This window comes from Aedes aegypti, chromosome 1 (genome assembly GCF_002204515.2).
Source record: "Aedes aegypti strain LVP_AGWG chromosome 1, AaegL5.0 Primary Assembly, whole genome shotgun sequence".
In the NCBI taxonomy this organism is placed as follows: Eukaryota; Metazoa; Arthropoda; class Insecta; order Diptera; family Culicidae; genus Aedes; species Aedes aegypti.
The window spans coordinates 16,112,304-16,138,700 of NC_035107.1; the positions used below are offsets into that span (position 1 = coordinate 16,112,304).

At 40.1% G+C, this 26,397-nt stretch overlaps 1 protein-coding gene across 3 annotated transcripts in view; it reads left to right on the forward strand.

Moving 5' to 3' along the window:
- Positions 1 to 26,397, forward strand: part of LOC5574714 (nuclear factor of activated T-cells 5) — a 429,601-nt gene that overhangs the window by 97,920 nt on the left and 305,284 nt on the right. Inside the window, exons 1-2 of one of the 3 annotated variants that reach the window (XM_021839019.1) lie at positions 6,064 to 7,754; positions 19,495 to 19,897. In XM_021839019.1, the coding sequence (XP_021694711.1) occupies positions 7,289 to 7,754; positions 19,495 to 19,897 (869 nt within the window). In that variant the 5' untranslated portion in view covers positions 6,064 to 7,288. Of the gene's footprint in view, positions 1 to 6,063; positions 7,755 to 19,494; positions 19,898 to 26,397 lie in introns of those variants that run through there. The other 2 variants (XM_021839020.1, XM_021839021.1) reach the window with 2 other exon arrangements.

Here is a 26,397-nt window from a genome sequence, read left to right on the forward strand (position 1 = left end):
CTTATTTTTCGAAAGATCTCAAAACCAAAAATTCGTGTGTTCTTATGAATTCAAATCACTTAAAAAGAGAAACCTCAAATTTTGAGCCAAACAATTTAAGATTTAGAGGTGGCGCAAGCGACTTGAAGGTGAATTTTTAAGTTATGCAATATGACCTTCAGTGAAGTCATCATAACTTTGTTATTTTCCAACCAATTTTAAGGTTCCAAGTTTTTCTTCCTATTACTATACAAATTATTTTTGTTTGACCGTAACTTCATGAATACTTACTTAATTTCAAATCTTTTGGCATGCTTCAAACTTAGTTGTTTTTCAATTGTAGGTATAACAAATCAAATTAAAAAGTAGTTTTAAATTAGTTTTTTTTTTTGACAAAAACTGCCAAAAACATGATTTTTCTATGAATAATACTAAATTTTTTATCAGTTTAAGGTGAAGATGAATCGAAGCCAAACTTCAAAATTTCAAGAGCACAAATCTGGAGAACCAAACACCCGTTTTAGCTGAAAACTTATTCGATTGGTCACCTCCAGCTACTGACCAATCGATAAGGTTTCCAACCTCAACGGATGTTTGGTTCTCCAGATTCGTGCTCTTGAAAATTTGAGGTTTGGCTTCGATTCATCTTCACCTTAACGTTAATACTTAAGCTAAAACTGGGTTTTCTCATTTGTTATAGCTTAAAAAAGGTCCTAATAGCAATTTTTCATAAATTTTACAGGAAAAATATTTTTGATTTTCTTTAAAAATATGTGCATTGTTCAACTCGTAATTATAACAAGATGCTTTTTAAATATCGGTTTAATAGTAAATATGTAATTTCCGGCGAATAAAAGTCAATGCTGCGAAACAAATTGATTTTTTTCATTGAAAATTCATGTTTTTAGGTATTTTTTGTTAAATAACTAAGTCAAAACAATTGTTTAATTAAATTTGTTGTAAACACAGTTTTAGAGCAACTAAATTGGCTTAAAAAAAACGTCAAGAGATCTGAAATCGGAAGAGTTTTTATGAAGTTATGGTCAAACGAAAATGTGTTTTTTTTAGTAAAGAGAGGAAAAATTTAGAGAAAACAACTTTTAACTAAGACGTCTCTTTTCATATGATTTGAATTCAGAAGAGCACACGAGTTTTTGGTTTTGAGAACTTTCGCAAAATAAGCCGCACCCTACTCCTGAGTCATTGGGCCCGTTAACACTCTGAATCATTCAATGCTTTCCTAATTCTGTCTTGAGCTCATTCCGAAGGATGAAAAGTTTCTCATTGAAAGCTTGAAAAGCTTCTCTGGAAGCCTCAAAAGCTTCTCCTAGGAAGCTTGAAAAGCTTCTCCCGGGAAACTAGAAAAGCCTCTCCCAAGAAGCTTGGCAAGCTTCTCACTGGAAGCTTAACACTTCTCTCTGGAAGCTTGAAAAATTATTCCCTGGAAAGCTTCTCTCTGGAAGCTTGAAAAGCTTCTCTCTGGAAGATTGAAAAGCTTCTCTCTGGAAGCTTGAAATGCTTCTCTCTATAAGCTTGAAAAGCTTCTCTCTAGAAGCTTTAAAAGTTTCTTTGGAAACTTGAAAAGCTTCTCTCTGGACGCTTGAAAAGCTTCTCTCTGGAAGCTTGAAAAGCTTCACTCTGGAAACTTTAAATGCTTCTCTCTGGAAGCTTGAAAAGCTTGTCTCTGGAAGCTTGAAAAGCTTGTCTCTGGACGCTTCAAAATCTTTTCTCTGGAAGCTTGAAAAGCTTCTCTCTGGAAGCCTTAAAAATTTCTTTGGAAGCTTGAAAAGCTTCTCTCTGGAAACTTTAAATGCTTCTCCCTGGAAGCTTGGGAAGCTTCTCTCTGGAAGCTTGGAAAGCTCCTCTCTGGAAACTTGGAAAACTTCTCTCTGGAAACTTGGAAAACTTCTCTCTGGAAGCTTGGAAAGCTCCTCTCTGGAAACTTGGAAAGCTCCTCTCTGGAAGATTTGAAAGTTTCTCTTTGGAAGCTTCGAAAGCTTCTCTCTGGAAGATTGGAAAGCTTCTCTGTGGAAGCTTGGAAGTTTTCTCTCTGAAAGCTTGATCAGCTTCTCTCCGGAAGCTTGAAAAGCTTCTCTCTGGAAGCTTAAGAAAATTCTTTCTTGAAGCTTGAGAAGCTTCTTTCCAGAAATTTGAAAATATTCCTTATTTATGCTTGAAAAGCTTCTCTCTGGAAGCTTGAGAAGCTTCTCTCTTGAAGCTTAGGAACCTTATCTTTGGAAGAAAAAATTCTCTCAGAGAGCTTGAAAAGCTTCTCTCTGGAAGCTTGGAAAGCTCTCTGGAAACTTAATAAGCTTCCTTCTTGAAGCTTGAGATGCTTCTTTTTAAAAATTTGAAATGATTTTTACTTTCTGCTTGAAAAGCTTCTCTCTGGAAGTTTGAGAAGTTTCTCCCTGGAAGCTTTCCATATCTTTGGAAAAAAAATCTCTCAGAAAGCTTCTCTCTAAAACTTAAAAAAGATTCTCTCTGGAAGCTTGAAAAGCATATTTCTGGAAGCTTGAGAAGCTTATCTCTGAAAGCTAGAAAAGCTTCTCTCTGGAAATTAGAAGAGCTTTTCTTTGGAAGTTAGAAGAGCTTCTCTTTGGAAGCTTGAAAAGCTTTATCCTGGAAGCTTTGAAAGCTTCTCTCTGGAAGCTCGAGAAGCTTCTTCCGGGAAGCTTCAAAAGCTTTTCTCTATAAGCTTGAACATATTCTTTCTGGAAGCTTGAAAATCTTCTCTCTGTAATCTTGAAAATCTTTTCTCTGAAAGCTTGAAAAGCTTGGAAGCTTTAAAAGCTTGGAAGCTTGAAAAGCTTCTCTCTGGAAGCTTGAAAAGTTTCTCTCTAGAAGCATGAAAAGCTTCTCTCTGGAAGCTTGAATAGCTTCTCTGGAAGCTTGAAGTGCTTCTCTTTCGAGTTTTGGAAATTTTCTCTCTTGAAGAGCGAAAAGCTTCTCTTTGGAAGCTTGGAAAGCTTCTCTCTGGAAGCTTGGAAAGCTCTCTGGAAACTTAATAAGCTTCCTTCTTGAAGCTTGAGATGCTTCTTTTTAAAAATTTGAAATGATTTTTACGTTCTGCTTGAAAAGCTTCTCCCTGGAAGCTTTCCATATCTTTGGAAAAAAAATCTCTCAGAAAGCTTCTCTCTAAAACTTTAAAAAGATTCTCTCTGGAAGCTTGAAAAGAATATTTCTGGAAGCTTGAGAAGCTTATCTCTGGAAGCTAGAAAAGCTTCTCTCTGGAAATTAGAAGAGCTTTTCTTTGGAAGTTAGAAGAGCTTCTCTTTGGAAGCTTGAAAAGCTTTATCCTGGAAGCTTTGAAAGCTTTTCTCTATAAGCTTGAAAATATTCTTTCTGGAAGCTTGAAAATCTTCTCTCTGTAATCTTAAAATTTTTTTCTCTGAAAGCTTGAAAAGCTTGGAAGCTTGAAAAGCTTCTCTCTGGAAGCTTGAAAAGTTTCTCTCTAGAAGCATGAAAAGCTTCTCTCTGGAAGCTTGAATAGCTTCTCTGGAAGCTTGAAGTGCTTCTCTTTCGAGTTTTGGAAATTTTCTCTCTTGAAGAGCGAAAAGCTTCTCTTTGGAAGCTTGAAAATCTTCTCTCTGGAAGTTTGGAAAGCCATTTTTCGGAAGCTTGGAAAGCTTCTCTCTAAAACTTTGAAAAGATTCTCTCTGGAAGCTTGAAAAGTATATTTCTGGAAGCTTGAGAAGCTTATCTCTGGAAGCTAGAAAAGCTTCTCTCTGGAAATTAGAAGAGCATTTCTTTGGAAGTTAGAAGAGCTTCTCTTTGGAAGCTTGAAAATCTTCTCTCTGGAAGCGTCAAAAGCTTATCTTTGGAAGCTTGAAAAGCTTTATCCTGGAAGCTTTGAAAGCTTCTCTCTGGAAGCTCGAGAAGCTTCTTTCGGGAAGCTTCAAAAGCTTTTCTCTATAAGCTTGAAAATATTCTTTCTGGAAGCTTGAAAATCTTTTCTCTGAAAGCTTGAAAAGCTTGGAAGTTTTAAAAGCTTGGAAGCTTTAAAAGCTTGGAAGCTTGAAAAGCTTGGAAGCTTGAAAAGCTTCTCTCTGGAAGCTTGAAAAGTTTCTCTCTAGAAGCATGAAAAGCTTCTCTCTGGAAGCTTGAATAGCTTCTCTGGAAGCTTGAAGTGTTTCTCTTTCGAATTTTGGAAATTTTCTCTCTTGAAGAGCGAAAAGCTTCTCTTTGGAAGCTTGAAAATCTTCTCTCTGGAAGCGTTAAAAGCTTATCTTTGGAAGCTTGAAAAGCTTTATCCTTGAGAAGCTTCTTCCGGGAAGCTTCAAAAGCTTTTCTCTATAAGCTTGAAAATATTCTTTCTGGAAGCTTGAAATGTTTCTCTCTGGAAGCTTGAAAATCTTCTCTCTGGAAGTTTGGAAAGCCTTTTTTCGGAAGCTTGGAAAGCTTCTCTCTAGAAGCTTGGAAAGCTTCTCTCTGGAAGCTTGACAAGCTTTTCTCAGGAAGCTTGAAAAGCTTATATCTGTAAGCACGAAAAACTTCTCGTTGAATGCTTGAAAAGCTTATCTCTGGAAGCTCGAAAAGCTCTCTGGAAGCTTTAGAAGCTCTACCTGCAAGCTTGAGAAGCTTTTATCTGTAAGCTTGAGAAGCTTCTCTTTAGAAGCTTGTGAAGCTTCCCTCTGAAAACTTGAGAAATTTCTCTTTGGAGGCCTGAGAATTTTTTTAATGCTTTAGAAGCTTCTCTCTGGAGTTTTAAGAAGCTTCTCTTCGGGAGCTTTGAAAGCTTCTCTTTGGAAGCTTGGAAAGCTTCTATCTGGAAGCTTGAAAAGCTTTTCTCCTGGATGTTTGAATTGATTATTTCCGGATGCTTGTAAAATTTCTTCCTGGGAGTTTGAAAAACTTATATCTGTAGGTTAAAAAAGCTTCTTTCTTGAAGCTTGAAAAGATCTAGGAAGTTTTGTAACCTTTATTGAATATGCTTGATAAACTCCTACGAATACTTAGAAAGCTTTTTCCCGAAAGCTTGAACAACTTCTTCCTGGAATAACTTGGAAACCTGAAAGTTGTCAGTTTTCGGAATTGCGGAATGTTGTTCGAGCAAAGTCCCTCACACCTTCAGGTGGATCATTCAAAGCAAGTCCGTGTCGCTGTGCGGCCAAAATCAGCTCATTCAACCGATAAATGTAACCTGTCTCCACCTGTTGGCTTCACACAGCTTCGGCTTACCCAGCACGTATCGGATCCCCGGTGATAAGGAACATGTGTTCAACGCCTACTACGTCGCGGGGCGTGCGCTGCCGAAATCGCTGCCTCACACACTCTGCACGCGACTTTTCCGAGTCCCGAAAGGCGAAATCCCTATCAACCTGGGAGCCACCCGCTCCCCTGCTACAGGTAAATTGTGCATTGGTCCGTCGACGTGGGTGACGATTTTTGATATCAGGAAGAGGCCACCGCCGCCACTGTGCAGGTGGCCTGCGGCGTTTCTCTCTGTGTGTGCGTTCGAAACCAGTGAGAGCCGATTCGGAGCCGCGCTGATCACCCGATGGGCGTTTGTTTACCTTCTCGTTCCGAATGGGCCATCGAAACGGACGGACGGACAGATCGCTCGTTCACGCTCGGTGACGGCCTTCGATGAATGATGCGAGTGTAGATTTCGTGAGCGAAGCGCTTTATCAGTGCGCTCGCTCTCTCGTTTGTTTCGAGCTTTTTGCGCTCTTCGTTTCACACGCTCATTTGGGTTCTCTCTCTCTTCGTGTTTGGTTCGGGGTGTGTTATCATAATCGGCCCCCAATCGCTCGTCTTCGCCGCCGCCACCTGTGTCGCGATGTGGACGAAGATAATGCTTGGAGCAAACGCGTCTTGACTCTGTGATATCGATATCTTTACTTATCGCTTCTCGCAGTACATAGGAAGCTTCTTCTTGCTAACACTGCTGGGCCGCTCTCATCAGCAGATTCCCTTCGTTATCATTCTTCGTCGTCGTCGTCGTGGTTGTCGATGATATTCCCATCTCGGTGCGGTTGAAACCGGAGAGACACGACTCGACTCCACTGGGCGGATGGTCGGTCGGGTGGTCGGCGGCCGCCGACACGTTGGCCTCCACGCGGGAGCGAGCGGAGTCTCCTCAGTCTTAGTGGGAACCGCCTGTTGAACACACGTTCGTGCCGTTTCGTCTTGCGTGCGCCTACTGCGATTCAAAAGTGTCTGCTTTTATTATTTTTTTCTCTCTGCGGTGTGTTCTGGTGGTGCGGAAAGCCTACTGCGGTTTTCGTTTCGAAACGGCGGCGGCGCGGCATTTCTATTTTCTTTCACTCATTCACACGCGGAAATAGTTTTTCTCTGTCAACAATGGCCGCAGCTGATCCGTAATTCATGTGCGCCCCATCCCGGTCTTCCCGTTGCTACGTCGCCGGTCATATGCGTCGTCTCCCTTCTGCGCTGTCATCGTCCGTCGTCACCAGAAACGAGTGTCCGTATGTGTGTATGTGAATGTATTTGCGCGTGTCATAGCCTACACGATTCGAATTCGCACGCGAGTTTCTTGCGCGGCGCATTTCTCCCGTCCGTGGTTCTGTTTTGATCGACAATTTCGCCGGAGGTGCAATACCGTTCCGCTGCTGCTGTCCTCGTCGTCATTGGTTGCGCTTCGACCTTTTGCTTCACTTGTTATTCTGGAAGTGTGTATGATGAAGAAAAATAAATTCAACGCAATGGCGAAACCGTAGAAAGGCAGTTCTACTAAAGGCTCACGGCTCGAAAGTCGTCGCAGAAGATTTCTTAGCGCGAGTGTATTTGATGTGTGTGATTCTTCACCGAAATGTGCGCGGCCAGAATGTCGAAATAATTTATACATCCCAGTGTGCCTTGGCTGTGCTGTGTAGTACTTCTTAGTCAGAGAATACGTAAATTCCAAACCACTGTAAGTGAGATTCTAGTCAAAATAGGTGCCAAAGTGAGCTTGGGGGGACAACCGTGGATAATCGGTGCGTTGGTATTGCTGCGACAATACCGATGCTTGCAACTGCCGCCGTGTACCTATGCAGTGCGGAATACGTTTCGAATTAGGTGATTTACTGCGCCGCGAGTGCGTCGGGACGACCACCTCGGAGTCGGGACGACCGCCAATCATCCAACCGGAAGCTAAACGTACAATGCGACCAAGCAAAACGCTGATCATAAGGAAGTTCAAGCGTAATCGTATAAGGACAGTTCAACGAAGGGCCACTTCGGTCCGCGCCGCGGTCAATCTCTTCGTGGTTCGCAAGCATCTGCTTCGTAAAGTTCCGTAGACCACAGAATTCCGCGCATTTCTTCAGGTGTTTCTTGCGTTCTTAAGCCGTCTAGCCCCATTATGAGCTACCTCGGCGACGGCCAGCATCAACCGGCGGCTGGAGATGGCACTGAAGGCAAACAGCTAACGCGTCAACCTTCGTCCTCTCCAAAGCAGCTAGCTCAACAACTACCATCGCAACAATCACCGCAAACCTACCAAGTTCAGAACCGCCTGCTGCAGAGTTCCCAGTGGAGCAAAAGCTACGACTCGGTCATCAACTACTGGAACACTACGGGGCCGTCGGCGGTGGTCGCCACGGCGGCCGGCTATCAGCAACACTACGCCGGCGGCTACAGCTTGGCGTCCTCTTCGGCTGTCCGGCAGTCGTTTCTTCCGCCGCCGTATTACCACGACCTCCAGGAGACGTCTCCGCATTCGGTTTCGTCGGCTTCGTCCGGTAGTCCGCCTGCTGCGCCACCACCACTTGTGACCAGTCCCGCCCTCCAGGGGGAACCGCAGCAGGCCGCGACCCGGTCATCATCCGGTAAGAGACGAAGGCGTGTTTATCTTTGTGACATCCAAGTAGCCCTGTCGAAGTGTGCAGTTGGGAGCTGGGATTGGGACGTGCCTCCTTTGTTTGGTAGGGCTTTGATTATTTTAAGGCCCGTTCTTTTCTCGCTCTCTGTGTTCGTAGACAAAACATGGTGCCCGATTTCGTGCGATTTGACAATAATCATTGATTCGTCGTGCGTGGCGGACTGGCACTGAGCGTTTGGGAGTTCGCCCGCGATGTGGATACTAAATTAGTTCAAGTATTTGTCGTGTTTGTTTATCCAACTGCTATTTGATTCCGTTCGAGAAATCAGTTCGAAGGGACCAATCTTTTGACACACACAAATGGGGTTCACATTTATTCGTGGTAAGGTCAGACGCTGCATAATTGAACTAATTTTCTGGTTTAGATCTTTTTGTTAAATATTATGTTAAAAACTGATTAAGTTAACGAATTATCCCATAATAATTACAAAAGGATGGCTAATGACTCCAATGACAGAATAATTACAAAAAGGATGGATAATGACTCCAAAGTGAACATTCCTTTCTGTAATGATGTTCTAAATGTTCTGTTAAATCTATTGTTAAATAAATTCATCTGGATGGAAACTGAGACTGTACAATCTCTTCAAAGTTTTGATTGTAATGACAGAAAAAAATAAGTAATCCATTCAATCAGCCTTTTTTCTTGTCTATGTAATGACTTATATGTAATACTGCTATGTATTACTGCAATAATAGTGATAATTTTCTCGATCTATTTTTTTTTTTTTAATCAAGCGGCTTTATCTGACCCGTATGCTACCTCTGTCGAGCATAGTACTGGCATAACAATGTGGAAAGAACCTAAATCGCATTTTTACTGCATATATCAATCGTGATTTACATTTTAAAGGCATCGTTTTATGTGTTTTCGTTTTAATCACCAAAGGGTCAAACTCGAACAACAATAACTTAAATAGGCCCTTCGGTATGCTCTTAAGATTATTCAAGAATTTTCACTAAATAGGGAGATGGATCCTATTCATGGCACTTTTGATTCACTTCACCAGTGGGGTTTATCGAAAGCTACTGAGGTCATGTTTAGCCATAATATGCGTCGTATTGGAGTGCTTCTTGTTGCAAAGTTTCAGACAGTTCGGCTGAGAAATACCCTCCATGCCAAAGGGAATCGTGAAAGTGCTCAAGTAGCTCTGCACCCTATGACTTAAACTTAAATCATTCTTCTATAATTAGTGCAAAGACTTACTTGGTTTGGTTTGGTTCAGTCGAGGATGGATTACCAATTGGTGAGCTCGTTTCATGCTTGTAATAATACATTTGTGTCATAGCATGTATTTTTTTATGAATTTGTTGAACAAACTATGAATAGTTCGTCACTTTCAGTGTTGACATAAGCGCTTATTTATGTTTTATAAAATTTCGAGATTCAAACCTTTGAATAGTTCGATGTTTAAAATGTCGACGCCTTTAAAAAGAGGTTACATGAATCGCATCACTTACCAAGGTGAATCCTGATCATGTAGCTTTGAAACCCTCCCACTAACAAAACTCCTTCCCGTGGCAACCATGAAGATGCAGAGGCATACTCGGTCTTTAGTAACAATGGATGTCACACTAACATTTCTTCCCTTCCCCGATGACCGTAAGGACGTGGCCGGCGCCGTTATTGACATTACTAATTTAAGAGTCCTCGAAAATGTACATTGAAGATGGTATGCTACTCCCAAGCTACATCTGTTGGTTCCCTGTACAATTTCAATGATTCTTGTCAATCACGGAGTAACAACTACGAATTGTATGGTCATAAATGCTCATGCTCATGCTCATGCAATTTCTTTTAAAAATTCTAACTCCGAAACTGTTGGTTTAAGAGAAAAATGTTCTATGAAGAAGTTGTAGTGAAACATTTTTACTACAAGAAAAAATATACATACACGGAAAAAATATTTTATATTTTTTACATGAAAAGTTCAAAAATAAATCTTAAATTTTAAATTACACAAAAACCTGATTTTAAAAAATATTTAAATTTTCACCATAGAATCTTGATAGGAAATAGATGTTTGGGACAAATTTTCATGATGGAGAAAAAAGTTTTGTCAAAATGTAACATAAGAATCTAATGCTAAACCATAATGATTATCATGATCACTCTTCTAAAAGTAACCATTGTGACTTAGGCTCGTGTTGACCAATTTCTGTTCTGTTGGGCTGAAATGGAAAGTTTCAGAAACTCTCCAGGAAATCCGGAGTTGATCACTGTGGTCAAGGGGAAGCTGCTACATTCAGAGACCATTACTTTGACAACCTGTAGTTTCGTAATCTGAACTGTCCATATATCGATGAACAGCTATTCACGTGCACTGTGGATAGACATTTTCAAATCATGTCTGCATTCATACCCGATTCCGGAAACCCGGAGCATCCGAAAAGTAAGTTTTCATTGTAGTTTTGCAGCCATTCCATGAAAAACCGATCTAGTAGGTCACCGAATTCCGTGAAAATTTGCTATTTTGTTCCTTATCCGAAATGAGGATACACGTATTTATGGATTTTTTTATTAGGGTGACCATTTCCGAAATAGGGTAACCAGAAAAATCGCGATTTTGCGAAATTTTTATTTAAAAAAAAATATAACTTTTGAACCGTTCGACCGATTTTCAATCTTTTTTGACGAAATGAAGGCTAAAGATTTTGACTTTTCAGGAGAAATATAAAATTTCACAAAAATTGTGTTTTTTACATGAAAAAACTCAATAGTTTCCGTTTTTTCGTGTTTTGAAGGCCTCGGGACCAAAAGGGCTATTGCTGTTCTCATTTTTTCTTGAAAGTTCAGAAAATTTTACGTTTACTTTCAAATTTTCAGCGATGTAGTTTTTTGAGATATATATTTTTGAAAATAAAAAATCAGTCATTTTTCATCGGCACACACTGTAGATCTCAGCGTATTAGAATTTTATTGTTTAAAAAAAAATCTTAATTTTTGAACAGCGCAACCGATTTCCAATCTTTTCTTTCTTTATTCAGAAAAAAATAGAAAAAAAATTGAAAACTTTGGAAAAAAAAATTACATTAAAATATATGAAAATTTCCAAAAAAAAAACAGAACTTTTCATATTTTTTCACGTTTTAAAATATTTTTATCAGATTTTTCAATTTTGTGTGAAAAATTGAAATTTTAAGCTTTCATTTCATAAAAAAAGATTGGAAATCGGTTAAGCTGTTCAAAAGTTATGATTTATTTTTAAACAAAAAATCTTATGCGTTGAGACCTACAGTGTGTGCCGATGAAAAATGACTGATTTTTTATTTTCGAAAAAATACATCTCAAAAACTAAAAAACATACATCGCTGAAAATTTGACAATAAACGTAAAATTTTCTGAACTTTCAAGAAAAAATGAGAACAGCAATAGCCCTTTTGGTCCCGAGGCCTTCAAAACACGAAAAAACGGAAATTATTGATTTTTTTGCATGTAAAAAAACATTTTTTGTGAAATTTTATATTTTTCCTGAAAAATCAAAATCTTTAGCCTTCATTTTGTCCAAAAAGATTAAAAATCGATTATAATAAAGTTATATTTTTTTTAAAAATAAAAATTTTCCAAAATCGCTATTATTTTGGTCACCTTGTTTCGGAAAGGGTCACCCTAATAAAAAAAATCCATAAATACGTGTATACTTATTTCGGATAAGGAACAAAATAGTCAATTCGGTGACCCACTAGATCGGTTTTTCATGGAATGGCTGTTTGTGTATGTAATTCACATCAGTACTATTCGGTAGATGGATGTTTTGCAATAAAAATTCTCTGCAATAAGGTTCAATATACCGGAGCACATTCCCTGCAAATTTCGGTCTAGTATGGTCTATGTGGAACCGGTTCCTGGAGTCCCGGAAAGTTACCATTCTGGTCGATTTATGCCTCAAAATCAAATGAATATTGTCCAAATCTTTATGATTTTTCATGTTTGGCATATAAAATTTTAAATTGCTGGGTTATTCCAATCAAAACTTACATTGATTTGAATTTTGAAATGGATCGAAAGAGACCCAAGGTCCTTACTAAGGTTAATTAAGGTGATTATAAAACGAAGCCAAACTTTGAATTTTCAAGTGCACAAGTCTGGAGAATCTGGTATTTGTTCGCATTGAAAATCGATCAAATTGTTTGCTTGCTGGTTGTGACTAATGGGATAAATTATCAATGTGCAATCGCTGTTTGGTTCTCAAGTCATGTGCTCTTGAAAATTCGAGTTGTGGCTTCGTTCTATAATCATCTTAAGAACACAACCTTTCATCTAAAACTGTTTCAAATGAATCCTCATTTTAACATTTTCTTCACCGTGCATTTCGCTTAAATTGTGCTTTCAATAAGCTCGTGCTCAAAAACTGGGGTCGCTTCTAAAAGCGACAAAAAATGGATAACAAAATGATACTCCGCTTTATTCATTTACCCACGACGTTTTTGAACCAGTGCAAACCCGACTCAAGTAGTGTTTTCTTTTGATCTCCATATAATGGTGAAAGTAGCGGTCAGGCTTTGAATGTTAAAAATCTGACTTAAGTCGTTTTGGAAATTAAACGTGCTGGAGCAGGTTCAGAGTGTAGAATTTTCCAGGGAAAAGGTGCAGGGATTGAACTCAGATAAAATTGAGAGAATCCCTCATTTAATGCTCTCTGTAACTATCATGATCCGCAATATATCATGAGAGTATATTTTTCATCTTCTGCTACAGCTGTGATTGTATCGGGGGGATAACAGTGCATGATAAAACCCATCTAAATAAGCCCCAAACCTGGGGGCGCTATTGCAATCATGTTAGTAAGATAAAACAGCTACTCCCAATGGTAAATAATTACGTTGCGTTGTGTGGTAACTGAGTATTTCGTAGATTGCATACTGAAAACCGTCATGTTGATGTTATTTACTTTACCGCTCTTATTCCAATCTACTCATGAAAAACTATTTTCGATGAAATATCTGTTCAGTAGGGGCCCAGATAGCCGTAGCGGTGAACGCGCAGCTATTCAGCATGACCAAGCTGAGGGTCGTGGGTTCGAATCCCACCGGTCGAGGATCTTTTCGGGTTGGAAATTTTCTCGACTCCCCAGGGCATAGAGTATCTTCGTACCTGCCACACGATATACGCATGCAAAAATGGTCATTGGCATAGTAAGCTCTCAGTTAAAAACTGTGGAAGTGCTCATAAGAACACTAATCTGAGAAGCAGGCTCTGTCCCAGTGGGGACGTAACGCCAGAAAGAAGAAGAAGAAGATCTGTTCAGTCGGAAGTCAGAGATGAAAAGACTTGACATTTCCATCGCCGGCCACGCATATCTTCTCCGTTACGAGGAAAGGGAAGGATAATGATGACATGCACCTACTTAGAGAGAGGCCAGCGACTCACCGACGCCCTCATAGATGTAAAGGAGTTGGATTATAGGGAAGGATTCACTATAAGCGAGTATCACCCCGGTTTTAAATTGTTGGGAGTGACGTTGTTAAGAAAATTAATGTCACTCCATGCGCGTATCTTCCAGGGATGGGCCACAGGTATTTCCACCTCGTGTACTAGCTAAAGAGCTGTGGTTTAAGCGCCATTGTTAAGCGCCATTACTCGCTCTCTGAAACGAGAAAACAAATTGTGACCCTACCCTCTGAAATAGCCCTAGTTGCATTGAAAATAAGTTCTTTGATTTGTTCTTTGAACAAACTTACCAAATCCGATCTAAGCAAATTATTCCGTATGTCACGCGATTGGTCATCGCCAAAAACAGCGCGTTGTTGCTGTGTATGAAAAAACGTATTCTTTTCAAAATACGAAAGCACTAAATGACACTATCAAATGTTACAACTGTCAACGAATGTAATTGCTCGTCAAAACCACACTTATCACAAACGAAAACTATTCGGGTGGCGTAGCACCGGCCGAGCCACCAACGGAATCGTGTAAAAAATCTATCACGCAGAACGCGAAAAAAACGTGACAGGCAGTTGAAAACACAACCGCTCGCGGCGCGGCTTGCTGCGTTTCTTTCAGCTACTCCCAATGGTAAATAATCGAGAAAAGCTGGTTTTCTTCTTTGGAGATCTCGTTCGCTCCCATCATTTATCAAGCTTGTAATAACATGCGAAACATTGTCGACCATGGACCGATAGATATCTGATGTTTTTCTTCGCTTGCTTTGATCGTGCTCCGAAATCAAATGAGAACGAATTCTGCAATGCCTGTGCCTTGTCATTAAAGTGTATTTATTTTGTATTTCAGACAGTATTTTGCTCTGGTTTTGAACTCTTGTAACACCGTTGGACAGAAGTTCGATTAAGGCAATCGTTTCATGCTTATGATAACCCTTTTTCATGGCAGAAATTTATGCAATTTTCAAACAAACTATGTATGGTTCGTCACTAAAATTGTCGCCATTATTCCTGTTTTTCATATTTCTAAAACATCTTTTGAATGGTTCGACATTATGAATGTTGACGGTTTTCTTAAATTTTCTACCACAAACTTTTCATCTCGAGACAATCATGCAAAACTAGTCTAATATTTTTCCTCCTCATCTACGGATTGCATCACCGACCAAATGTGATTCCCAGATCTTTTTCTCCCTTACTAATAAACACCCTTCCCGTGGTGATTGTGGAGATGCAGAGGTATTCTCGGTCTCTAGAAGCAACAATCATTACACCCTAATATTCCATTCCCATCCCAACTGACTGTAAGGACTTGTTCGTCACCGTTACTGATCTATAATATAAGATCTGCTAAAATGTGCACTTCGGTAATAAGCGGAAACCCCATCCCTCATTTATTTGGAGCTAAGTGCAGCTTCTATCAATCACGGAGTAGCAACCATTGACAGGTACAGTCAGTCTATGCTATGCTATGCCAAAAGATTTAACGAATCTAGTTCACGAATCTTCATATTCGAAGCAATCAAGGCTCTCGGAACAATTTTCTCAAACAATCTGGAGAAGAATGCTGTTAAAAGTCCAAATGCGTTCTGAACGGAAAATTTTCCTATGACCTACAGAAGGCTACCACGTCTTCCAGTGTTGCCAAGTCAAACAATTTCACTCGAATTGAAATTGAACAAATGGATGGAAGGACAAGTGCACTGCTTCAGTGAAATTTAATCACATTAATATGTGAGAATGGCCTGGATACCTTCCGATTAGGTTCTAATTCTGACATTGATGTTTGTCGCCTTCTTCGAGTAAAACCCTTCTTCATCATGCACAAATTTCCACCTCCGAGGAATTGCTGCATCACTCAATAATCGCAGAATTTACCTCTCGGAAGGACGCCCCACTGGGTCCGGCAAATATGGTCACCTTTACCCACATTTCATAATGCCCATATATACATTATGCAAGAAAAAGTATCGCTGCACCACGCAAACACAAACACACTCAAATTTCTCGCCCGGGGAAATAACTAGCGAGGTGGACTGTGGAAACTGCTTTGTGGTGGAAGGAAAACACTGTCCTGCTAGACAGACTGTTGTTCCGTCCCAGATGGAGAAGGTGAAACTTGCTCAGCAGGCCTGTAATAATGAAAAAGGTGGGTTGAGGAGGTGCTGCTGGAAAGAAACGTTGGCTTGAATATTTAACGATTAACGAATTAAATTTTCGATTCTGATTGACTAGGAACTCATCTGCCCATACTCGCATAACAGTCCCATTTGAATTTTCGTCACTTTTGAGTTTTCTTCATGAATCATGTTAATTATTAGTGTACTTCTTGGTATCGTACTCAAAATTGTGTGTTTGTATGGAAAAAATACGAAAAAAATACCAAACCATGTGCGTCCCATATTGAAAGTACCCGCATAACAGTCCCACTGCTAGATTACAACGAAATTCAAGCAAACTTATTCCTGTTATGATTTTTGTAATATTGCATCATAGTTTTCATCCGATAAGAAAAAGGAATACTAAAAATGACAGTGTTTTAAACCATCTTTATTCCATAAAAATATTGTTCTTGTTTGACATGACTCGATTCTTTCTCAGAATGTATCTGGTGCGATAAATGATAGAAACATCTAAATGTTAATCCTTGCGAGCAGCTAAACAAAAAATAAAATAAATAGCTTCTCCAAGGCAAGCCTACAGCTGTCATTACTCTCGTCTTCCTACCAATTTTGAACGAAATCTCCGGTATGTTCATCTTCCACCGACATGGAGGGTAAGACTTATTGGGCCAACATAGGAATACGCGCATCACAACTGGTAAAGTCGACATTATGTATATCTAAGAAATATCCAACAGTTGTGCCGGAATCAGACTAAACAAAATAAGCTGCAGGAGTATATATGTTTCAAATCCAACATAAAGCTGCTGCAGGTGAATCCAGAATACTTTTCTTATTGGCCGGCCGCAACGCTTCCAGCAAACCCAGGAATGTCTTAAGTACTGTCACACCACCGTATAGTTTAATATTTTGTTGGAACTATTGAAATTAAAAGTTGAGAGCCCTAACGGTAGCAAAATAAAAAGTGCCTTGGAATCTGTAGTAAACTTGGCATTAAATGTGTCAAGGTGCGCGATAACAAAGTAAGCGAGCCCCTAATAATGGGACTGGTATGCGGGTATATTTGAATTTGGTGAGAAAAGTACTCAGATAACGTGTCCCATTAGCTAGTATCTTGGATTTGTACATTGTAAATAATAGCATTAATAATATGCTAGTTGTTGAACATTTTCTTATACTGCATTGATAATGTGACGAGTAACCCCATCTGATTTTTCTGCTCCCAGCAGCGGCGTTACGAAAACTTTTTCAATGATGTTCAGATGCGTTTTTCTCGAAATGATGATTTTCCTAATGGGACTGTATTGCGAGTATGGGCAGTCATGGAGATAGTGTCCACTTGGAATATACAAGTGAACATTCTTTTCTCATCATCTAAAATCTCGAACGAAATCCATAAAACTTACACGGGAGGATAAACTGTGACTTCAACCAAACGAATCGCTAACTAGTGTGAAACAATATGGAACGAGCTCACCAATCAATCCAGAACACAGACCCAGATGGAACGCTCTGACATCAGAGCTTAAACGAAAGAAGCTTCCAAGCTTCCAGGAAGAAGCTTCCAAGCTTCCAGGAAGAAGTTTCCAAGCTTCCAGGAAGAAGCTTCCAAGCTTCCAGGAAGAAGCTTCCAAGCTTCCAGGAAGAAGCTTCCAAGCTTCCAGGAAGAAGCTTCCAAGCTTCCAGGAAGAAGCTTCCAAGCTTCCAAGCTTCCAAGAAGAAGCTTCCAAGCTTCCAGGAAGAAGCTTCCAAGCTTCCAGGAAGAAGCTTCCAAGCTTCCAGGGAAGAAGCTTCCAAGCTTCCAGGAAGGAGCTTCCAACCAAGCTTCCAGGAAGAAGCTTCCAAGCTTCCAGGAAGAAGCTTCCAAGCTTCCAGGAAGAAGCTTCCAAGCTTCCAGGAAGAAGCTTCCAAGCTTCCAGGAAGAAGCTTCCAAGCTTCCAGGAAGAAGCTTCCAAGCTTCCAGGAAGAAGCTTCCAAGCTTCCAGGAAGAAGCTTCCAAGCTTCCAGGAAGAAGCTTCCACCCAGAGCTCCCTCCAGGAAGAAGCTTCCAAGCTTCCAGGAAGAAGCTTCCAAGCTTCCAGGAAGAAGCTTCCAAGCTTCCAGGAAGAAGCTTCCAAGCTTCCAGGAAGAAGCTTCCAAGCTTCCAGGAAGAAGCTTCCAAGCTTCCAGGAAGAAGCTTCCAGCTTCCAGGAAGAAGCTTCCAAGCTTCCAGGAAGAAGCTTCCAAGCTTCCAGGAAGAAGCTTCCAAGCTTCCAGGAAGAAGCTTCCAAGCTTCCAGGAAGAAGCTTCCAAGCTTCCAGGAAGAAGCTTCCAAGCTTCCAGGAAGAAGCTTCCAAGCTTCCAGGAAGAAGCTTCCAAGCTTCCAGGAAGAAGCTTCCAAGCTTCCAGGAAGAAGCTTCCAAGCTTCCAGGAAGAAGCTTCCAAGCTTCCAGGAAGAAGCTTCCAAGCTTCCAGGAAGAAGCTTCCAAGCTTCCAGCGAAGAAGCTTCCAAGCTTCCAGGAAGAAGCTTCCAAGCTTCCAGGAAGAAGCTTCCAAGCTTCCAGGAAGAAGCTTCCAAGCTTCCAGGAAGAAGCTTCCAAGCTTCCAGGAAGAAGCTTCCAAGCTTCCAGGAAGAAGCTTCCAAGCTTCCAGGAAGAAGCTTCCAAGCTTCCAGGAAGAAGCTTCCAAGCTTCCAGGAAGAAGCTTCCAAGCTTCCAGGAAGAAGCTTCCAAGCTTCCAGGAAGAAGCTTCCAAGCTTCCAGGAAGAAGCTTCCAAGCTTCCAGGAAGAAGCTTCCAAGCTTCCAGGAAGAAGCTTCCAAGCTTCCAGGAAAGAAGCTTCCAAGCTTCCAGGAAGAAGCTTCCAAGCTTCCAGGAAGAAGCTTCCAAGCTTCCAGGAAGAAGCTTCCAAGCTTCCAGGAAGAAGCTTCCAAGCTTCCAGGAAGAAGCTTCCAAGCTTCCAGGAAGAAGCTTCCAAGTTCCAGGAAGAAGCTTCCAAGCTTCCAGGAAGAAGGTTCCAAGCTTCCAGGAAGAAGCTTCCAAGCTTCCAGGAAGAAGCTTCCAGCTTCAGGAGAAGCTTCCAAGCTTCCAGGAAGAAGCTTCCAAGTTTCCAGGAAGAAGGTTCCAAGCTTCCAGGAAGAAGGTTCCAGGAAGAAGGTTCCAAGCTTCCAGGAAGAAGCTTCCAAGCTTCCAGGAAGAAGCTTCCAAGCTTCCAGGAAGAAGCTTCCAAGCTTCCAGGAAGAAGCTTCCAAGCTTCCAGGAAGAAGCTTCCAAGCTTCCAGGAAGAAGCTTCCAAGCTTCCAGGAAGAAGGTTCCAAGCTTCCAGGAAGAAGGCTTCCAAGCTTCCAGGAAGAAGTTCCAAGCTTCCAGGAAGAAGCTTCCAAGCTTCCAGGAAGAAGCTTCCAAGCTTCCAGGAAGAAGCTTCCAAGCTTCCAGGAAGAAGCTTTCCAAGCTTCCAGGAAGAAGCTTCCAAGCTTCCAGGAAGAAGCTTCCAAGCTTCCAGGAAGAAGCTTCCAAGCTTCCAGGAAGAAGCTTCCAAGCTTCCAGGAAGAAGCTTCCAAGCTTCCAGGAAGAAGCTTCCAAGCTTCCAGGAAGAAGCTTCCAAGCTTCCAGGAAGAAGCTTCCAAGCTTCCAGGAAGAAGCTTCCAAGCTTCCAGGAAGAAGCTTCCAAGCTTCCAGGAAGAAGCTTCCAAGCTTCCAGGAAGAAGCTTCCAAGCTTCCAGGAAGAAGCTTCCAAGCTTCCAGGAAGAAGCTTCCAAGCTTCCAGGAAGAAGCTTCCAAGCTTCCAGGAAGAAGCTTCCAAGCTTCCAGGAAGAAGCTTCCAAGCTTCCAGGAAGAAGCTTCCAAGTTTCCAGGAAGAAGGTTCCAAGCTTCCAGGAAGAAGCTTCCAAGCTTCCAGGAAGAAGCTTCCAAGCTTCCAGGAAGAAGCTTCCAAGTTTCCAGGAAGAAGGTTCCAAGCTTCCAGGAAGAAGCTTCCAAGCTTCCAGGAAGACGCTTCCAAGCTTCCAGGAAGAAGCTTCCAAGCTTCCAGGAAGAAGCTTCCAAGCTTCCAGGTGAAGCTTCCAAGCTTTCGAGAAGAAGTTTTTCAGCTTTCATTTTTCTCTATACATAGTTTTCCACACTGCAGCTTTTCAGATTACTGGCAACACTGCTGCAATGATATAGCATATACTAACGAATCTTCTTCTTCCGTCTCTCCCCCACAGGGAAACTATCGACCAGTCCCAGTTCGACCATCACCTCCAAGTTACATCGCAAAGTATTACGGATACCGTCGAAGCGCCTTCCCGGTCGGGTCCATTCCGGAAAGCTCGCGTCCGTGGCCAGTAAGCTGACCGCGACCAAGCAGCGCCTCCAACAGCAGCAGCAACTTCAGCAACATTCCCAGTTCCCAGGTCTGCAGCAGCAACAACAACATCCAGCAGCCACCAGCTGTGATAACTCCAACGACTCCGGCCTGGGATTTGACCGGGTCATCGACAGTACCGGCAGTAATCCACAGCTGGGATCCAGTCATCAACATCAGCAACAGTACGCGTCGACAACGACCACGACTACCTCGAGCAGTTCTCTGGGCAGCGGCGCAGGTCGGCCAATCCACCACAGCAGGTTAGTGTTCTTCCATTGATTTAGTTAGTTAGTTATAGGTGAACCCTCTCCCGGGAGCGCGAAAATTTTCCACAAAAAACAACGACTCTGCTCGATCTGGATGATCTTGAAGATTATAGCAGCGCGATCCCAATGTTAAGCACAGGGTTGGTAGAGATCTCTTTTCAGAGGCTCTATCACTATTCTAATGCATGTTTTCTCTACAACTAAACTGAACTCTTAACTAAAATGGTATTTTTCAAGAAGTTTACTGATAGAAGCAAGCAAGCTGATTAGACGATAGCTGTATTTAAAAAAAAATGTGATATATTTCTTCGACATCCCTAGAAGCACCTTAAAAATCTTTGATGTCTTTTTAGGAAATTTCTCAAAGAGAATCTGAGAAAATTCCTAAAAGGAAACTGGAGTAAATCCTGAAGGTGTCCTTAGAGAAATTCCTGATTGAAATTCAAAAGAAATCCTGAACGATAATTTTGTAGGACATCCTAAGAAATCCCTGTAGGCAAGAGATCTCCAAAGTTCCTTATTTTCAAAACGCTCATCCCCCACCAGCCCTGGAATCGATCGCAAGACGCGAGCTATCTGCGATCGTCTCTGGTTGTTTGGTGCTTATTAATAGCACAATTTATGCGCCGTGTGAATTGCATCCATTTGCGGGTGCGGTTTGCGTTTAGCTATTCATTTATGCGCCATCATCGACGCGCGGAAAAGTGGAAGAATTCGCTGCGTTTCCGCCACATACGAAGGGGAAACCGGGGGATTTTGATGGGAACTTGTGTGTGAAATTCGTGCGGTGTGCAATGCGGGACCGCTTTGATAGGCTTAATTGGGCCACAGAACTGGCTATCGACATGCTGCCTATCAGAACTTGTTTCGAACAATTAAGAGGTTTGAATTGAAGCAAGAACTTGAACTCAGAGCCGATCCAGAACGATTGTTTCGAAGAAAATCGGGTTGATAACCGAAGTATTCGTCAGAAAGAAAGTAGTTTGTTTAGATTGTACTCTTCCATGAAGCTTGAAAAGCTTCTTACAAAAAGCTTGAAAAACTTTTCCCAAAATGCTTGTTGAATTTCTTACGAAAATCCGGAAGCTTGAAATCTTGTTCCTGGAAGCTTGAAAAGCTTATTCCTGCAAGCTTTAAAAGCTTCTTCACGGAAGCTTGAAAAGATTCTCTCCGGAAGCTTGAAAAACTTCTCTCTGGAAGCTTTAAAAGCTTCACTCTGGATGCTTGACAAGCTTTTTCCTGGAAGCTTCTTCCTGAAAGCTTGGAAAGCTTTTTCCTGAAAACATGGAAAGCTTCTTCTCGAAAGCTTGAAAAGCTTCTTCCTGGAAGTTTGCAAAACTTCTCTCTGGAGGCTTGAATAGCTTATCTCTGGAAGATTTGAAAGCTTCTCTCTGGAAGCTTGAAAAGCTTTTCCCTGGAAGCATAAAAACCTTCTCCCAGAATGCTTGAGAAACTTTTTCTAGAAGCTTGAAAAGCTTTTTCCTAGTAACTTGAGAAGCTTTTTTAACCTGGAGCTTTTTCCTTGAATGCTTTAAAAGATTTTCTCTTGAAGCTTGAAAAGCTTCTCGCTGGAAGCTTGAAAAGCTTCTCGCTGGAAGCTTGAAAAGTTTCTCCCTGGAAGCTTAAAAGCTTCCCCTTGAAAGCTTAAAACTGAGTTTCTCTCTGGAAGCTTGAAAACCTTCTCTCTGAGAGCTTGAAAAGCTTCTCTCTCGAAGCATGAAAAGCATCTCTCTGGAAGCTTGAAAAGCTTCTCTACGGAATCCTAAAAAGCTGCTTTCCGGAAGCTAGAAAAGCTTCTCTCTGGAAGCTTGAAAATCTTCTCTCTGGAAGCTTCCCAAGTTGATTTGAAGAAACTTTTCAAGCATTTTTAGGAAATTTCCAGAAGATAATTTAAGCCAATCCTCTCAAATATATCAAAGACAATTACCCAATTACATTGGATGCAATTTCACAATGAAAATCAGTTTCGTACGAAAAATCATGGATTTCCCAAGGGAATCCGAAGTAGTTGAGCAGAGCTTATTCAAGTTGACAGAATTTCCCAAGGTAATTTTACGAAATTTTGCATGAAAATTTGGAGGAATTTCCCAAGGGTATTCGAATGAATTTCCTTTTAGCAAATTGGAGGGAATTTACCAGAGAAATAGCATGATTTTGTAGGAAATGCGTGAGGAAATAGGAAGGAGTTTTGCGATGAAATAGAAAGGAGGAAATTTTTAGAAACTTTCCAAGGAAATTTAAAAGAATTTCCCGAGGCAATTGAATGGAATTTACCTAAGACATTGAACGGAACTTTCCTAGGAAGTTCAAAGTATTTTGAAATGGAATTTCCCGAGGAAATGCAATAAAATTGAAAAGAATTTCCGGCGAAATTCAATCGAAATAAAAGAACATTCTGTCGGGAAAACGTAATGGAATTAATCTAAGAAATTCAAAGTGATTTTTTGAAAGAATCCAAAGGAATTTCTCAAGGGAATTGAAAGATTTTTTCCAAGGAAATTCTAAAGAACTTACCGGGGAAATTCAAAGAAATTTAAAAGAGTTTCCCAAGGAATTTCAATAGAATTTCTTCAGGAAATTGAAACAAATTTTGCAAGAAAATTTGAAGGCATTTCCCAAGAAAATTCAATGGAATTTTAAAAGAAGACATTTTTTGAGGTAATTGAAAGGAATTCGTGGAATTCTAAGCATTTCTGGAAGGAAATTTGAAGGAGTTTTCCATGAAAATTCGAGAGAATATATCATGAAAATTTGAATGAATTTCCAAAGGATATTCGAGGGAATTTTCCAAGGACTTTCGAATGAATTTTCCCCTAGCAAATTAGAGGAAATTTTTCAAGGAAATAGTAGGTCAAGGTGCCCGGGAGGATTCGAAGGAATTAGTAGGAATTTCGCGAGGGTATAGAGAGAAGTTTCCCGAGGAAACTCAAAGGCATTTTGCAGAAAAAAAAAAAACACTGGCGACTGGAAGTAATATCTTGAAGAAATTAAAAAAAATATTCTCAAAATATTTGAAGGAATTAGAGGCAATTCAAAGGCATTTCGCGAGATGATTGAAAAGAGTTTTCCTATGAAATTGAAAGGAACTCTCCAAGAAAATTCAAAAAATTCCAAAGCAGTCTTAAGCTTTTCTTAGAAATTTTCTTGCTTAAATGAAGCAAAAAGCTTTTTTCATTACACCTTTTCCAGGTAGCTTGTTCTATGGAACTTCCATCAAAAATGCTTCTTCAAGAAATCATTCTCCTTAAAGCTTCTTCCAGAAAGCTTTTTTTTTCAATAAGCTTATACCCTAAATGCTTTTTGCAGAAACCTTTCATAAAGCTTCTTACAGGTAGCTTTTTTCTAACAGTTGGAACAGTCGGAAAGCTTCCTTCAGAAGGCCTTTTCAGGAAGCTCCTTACTGTAAATTTTCCTCAGGAAACTTATTCCAGAATGCTTCTAGCAGGAACCTTCTGACAGCTGCTGTCAGAAAGCTTCCATCAAAATGCTTCTTTCAGGAAGCTGTAGAAAACTTCTTTCAGAAAGTTCAGGTTTTTTCGGGAATCTTTTTATTGAAAAGCTTTTACAGAAAATATCTTACAGAAGGCTCATTTTCAGAAAGCTTATCACATAGACTTTTTTTTCAGAAAGCTTCTTCTTTTTTTCCTGGGGAAGCTTCTTTGGACTTTTTCAGAAACTTTCTTGCTATATCCAGAAAGCTTTCTCATGACACATTTTCCAGGAAGCTTATTCTGTAGAACTTCCAGCAGAAACCTTGCTTCTAAATGCTTGTTACAAAAAGCTTCTTTCATGGAAACTCCTTCCAAAAAGCTTCTCTCATGAAGCTTCTTCCAGCTTTTTGCAGAAATCTGTCATGAAGCTTCTTTCAGGAAGCTTTTTCCTAACAGTTGCTTTCAGAAAGCTTCTTTCAGAAGTCGTTTTTCAGGTAGGAATTTACCTGAAACCTTTTTCCAGAAAACTTATTCCAGAAAACTTCTATCTTAAAAGCTTCTAGCAGGAATCTTCCGACAGCTGCTGCCGGAAAACTTTTATCAAAATGATTTTTTCTGGAAAGTGTAGAAAACTTCTTTCAGAAAGTTTACTCCAGAATGCTTCTTACTTGAAGCTTTTTTTAAGAAACTACTCTAGGAGAGCATCGTTCAGAAATTTTATTGCAGAAAAGCAGTTTTTTGAGAAAATCATATAGGTTATCCCTGGGAAACCTTCTCTAGAGCTTTTGTCAGAAAGTTTCTTGCATATTGCTTTATTCAGAAAGCTTTCTCATGACACCTTTTCTAGAGAACTTGTTCTATAGAACTGCTTCTTCAAGAAATCTTTCTCCTGAATGCTTGTTTTTAAAAAGCTTCTCTAAGGAAATTCCTTCCAGAAAGCTTCTCCCAGGAAGCCTTTTCCTTAAAAGCTTCGTACAGAAATGTTTCATTTGGGTTCTTTCAGGCAGCTTTTTCCTAATAGTTGATTGCAGAAAGCTTCTTTCGGAAGGTGTTCCCTCTCAGGAAACTTATTCCAGAAAGCTTCTACCTTAAAAACTTTCAACAGGAATCTTCTGATAGCTGGTGTCAGAAAGCTTCCATCAAATTGCTTTTTAGGAAGCTGTAGAAAACTTCTTACAGAAAGTTTCTTTCAGGAAGTTTGCTCCAAAAAGCTTCTTGTAGGAAACTTTTTCAGAAAGCTAATCTAGAAAAGTTTTTTTTTAGGAATTTTATTACAGAAAAGCTATTACAGTAAATATTTTACTGAACATACGAAAAAACTTCCCAAATAACTAAAATCTCTACTATTTTTTTGAGGAAATCATATAGGTTTTTCCTGGGAAAGCTTCTTTTGATCTTTTTTCAGAAACATTTTTGCATAATTTCATCTAGAAAGCTTTTTATCAGGGAAACTTTCTCCTAAATGCTTGTAGCAAAAAGCTTAGTTCAAGAAACTCCTTTCAAGAGAGTTTCTCTCAGGAAGCTTCTCCCTTAAAAACTTCTTGCCAAATGGTTCAACAAAGCTTCTTTCAGGAAGCTTTTTCCCAACAGTCACGTTTTTCAGGAAGCTCCATTTTGGAAACTTTCCTTATTCCTTAAAAAGAAAATGCTTCTTTTAGGAAGCTGTAGAATCTTCTTCCACAAAGCTTCTTTCGGGAAGTTTGATCCAGAAAGCTTCTTCTAGGAAGCTTTTTTTAGAAGCTACTTCAGGAAAGCTTCGTTTAGGAATTTTATTACAGAAAAGCTTTTACAGAACATTGAAGGAAACTTCACAAATCACTAAAAGCTGAAAATCATAAAGATTTTCCCTGGGAAAGCTTCGTCTGAGCTTTTTTCAGAAATTTTCTTGCTACTTTATCCAGAAAGCTTTTTTCATGACACCTTTTCCAGAAAGCTTGTTCTATAGAGCTTCCAAAAAAAAGCTTCTTTCAAGAAAATCCTTCCAGGAAGCTTCACTCTGGAAGCTTTTCCCTTAAAAGTTTTCTGCAGGAATCTTTCATGAAGCTTCTTTCAGGAAGTATTTTCCTCAAAGTTACTTTCAGAAGACGTTTTTCAGGATCTCCTTTCTGGAAACTTATTCCAGAAAGCTTCTACTTTAAAATCTTCTAGCAAAAATCTTCTGAAGGCTGCTGTCAGATAGATTTTATTAAAATGCTTCTCCCAGGAAGCTTTAGAAAACTTCTTCCACAAAGCTTTTTGCAGGAAGTTCGCTCAAAAAAGCTTCTTCCAGGAAACTATTAACACTTCTTCCAGGAAGCTTGCAAAACTTTTTGCAGGAAGCTTGAAAAGCATTTTTCCCTGAAAGCTTGGAAAGATTCTTTCTGGAAGGTGGAAAAGTTTATTCCTGGGGAACCATGAAAAAATACTTCCTAAAAACTAGAAAAGTTGCTTCCTGAAAGCTTGAAAAGCTTCTTCTTGAGAGCTTGAAAAGTTTCTTCCCTAGAGTCTGAAAAGCTTCTTCCTGTAAAGCTGCTTCCTTAGAAGTATGAAAAACATTTTCCTGGAAGCTTGAAAAGCTTCTTCCTGGAAGCTCGAAAAGCTTCTTTTTAGAAGCTTGAAAAGCTGCTTTAGCTTGAAAAACTTTTCCCAGAAAGCTTGAAAAGCTTCGTCCTGGAATATTGAAAAGCTTCGTCCTGGAATCTTAATATGCTTCTTCCAAGAAACTTGAAAAGCTTCGTTCTGGAATCTTGAAAGCTTGAAAAGCATTTTTCCCTGAAAGCTTGGAAATCTTCTTTCTGGAAGGTGGAAAAGTTTATTTCTGGGGAACCATGAAAAAATACTTCTTGAAAACTAGAAAAGCTGCTTCCTGAAAGCAGGAAAAGCTTCTTCTTGAAAGCTTGAAAAGCTTCTTACTGAGAGCTTGAAAAGCTTCTTCCTGTAAAGCTACTTCCTAGAAGAATGAAAAACATTTTCCTGGAAGCTTGAAAAGCTTTTTCCTGGTAGTTTGAATAGATAGAAGGCATTTACCTAGAAACTGCGAAATGATTTAGCAAGAAAATTCGAGTGAACTTCTGAGGAAAGCAT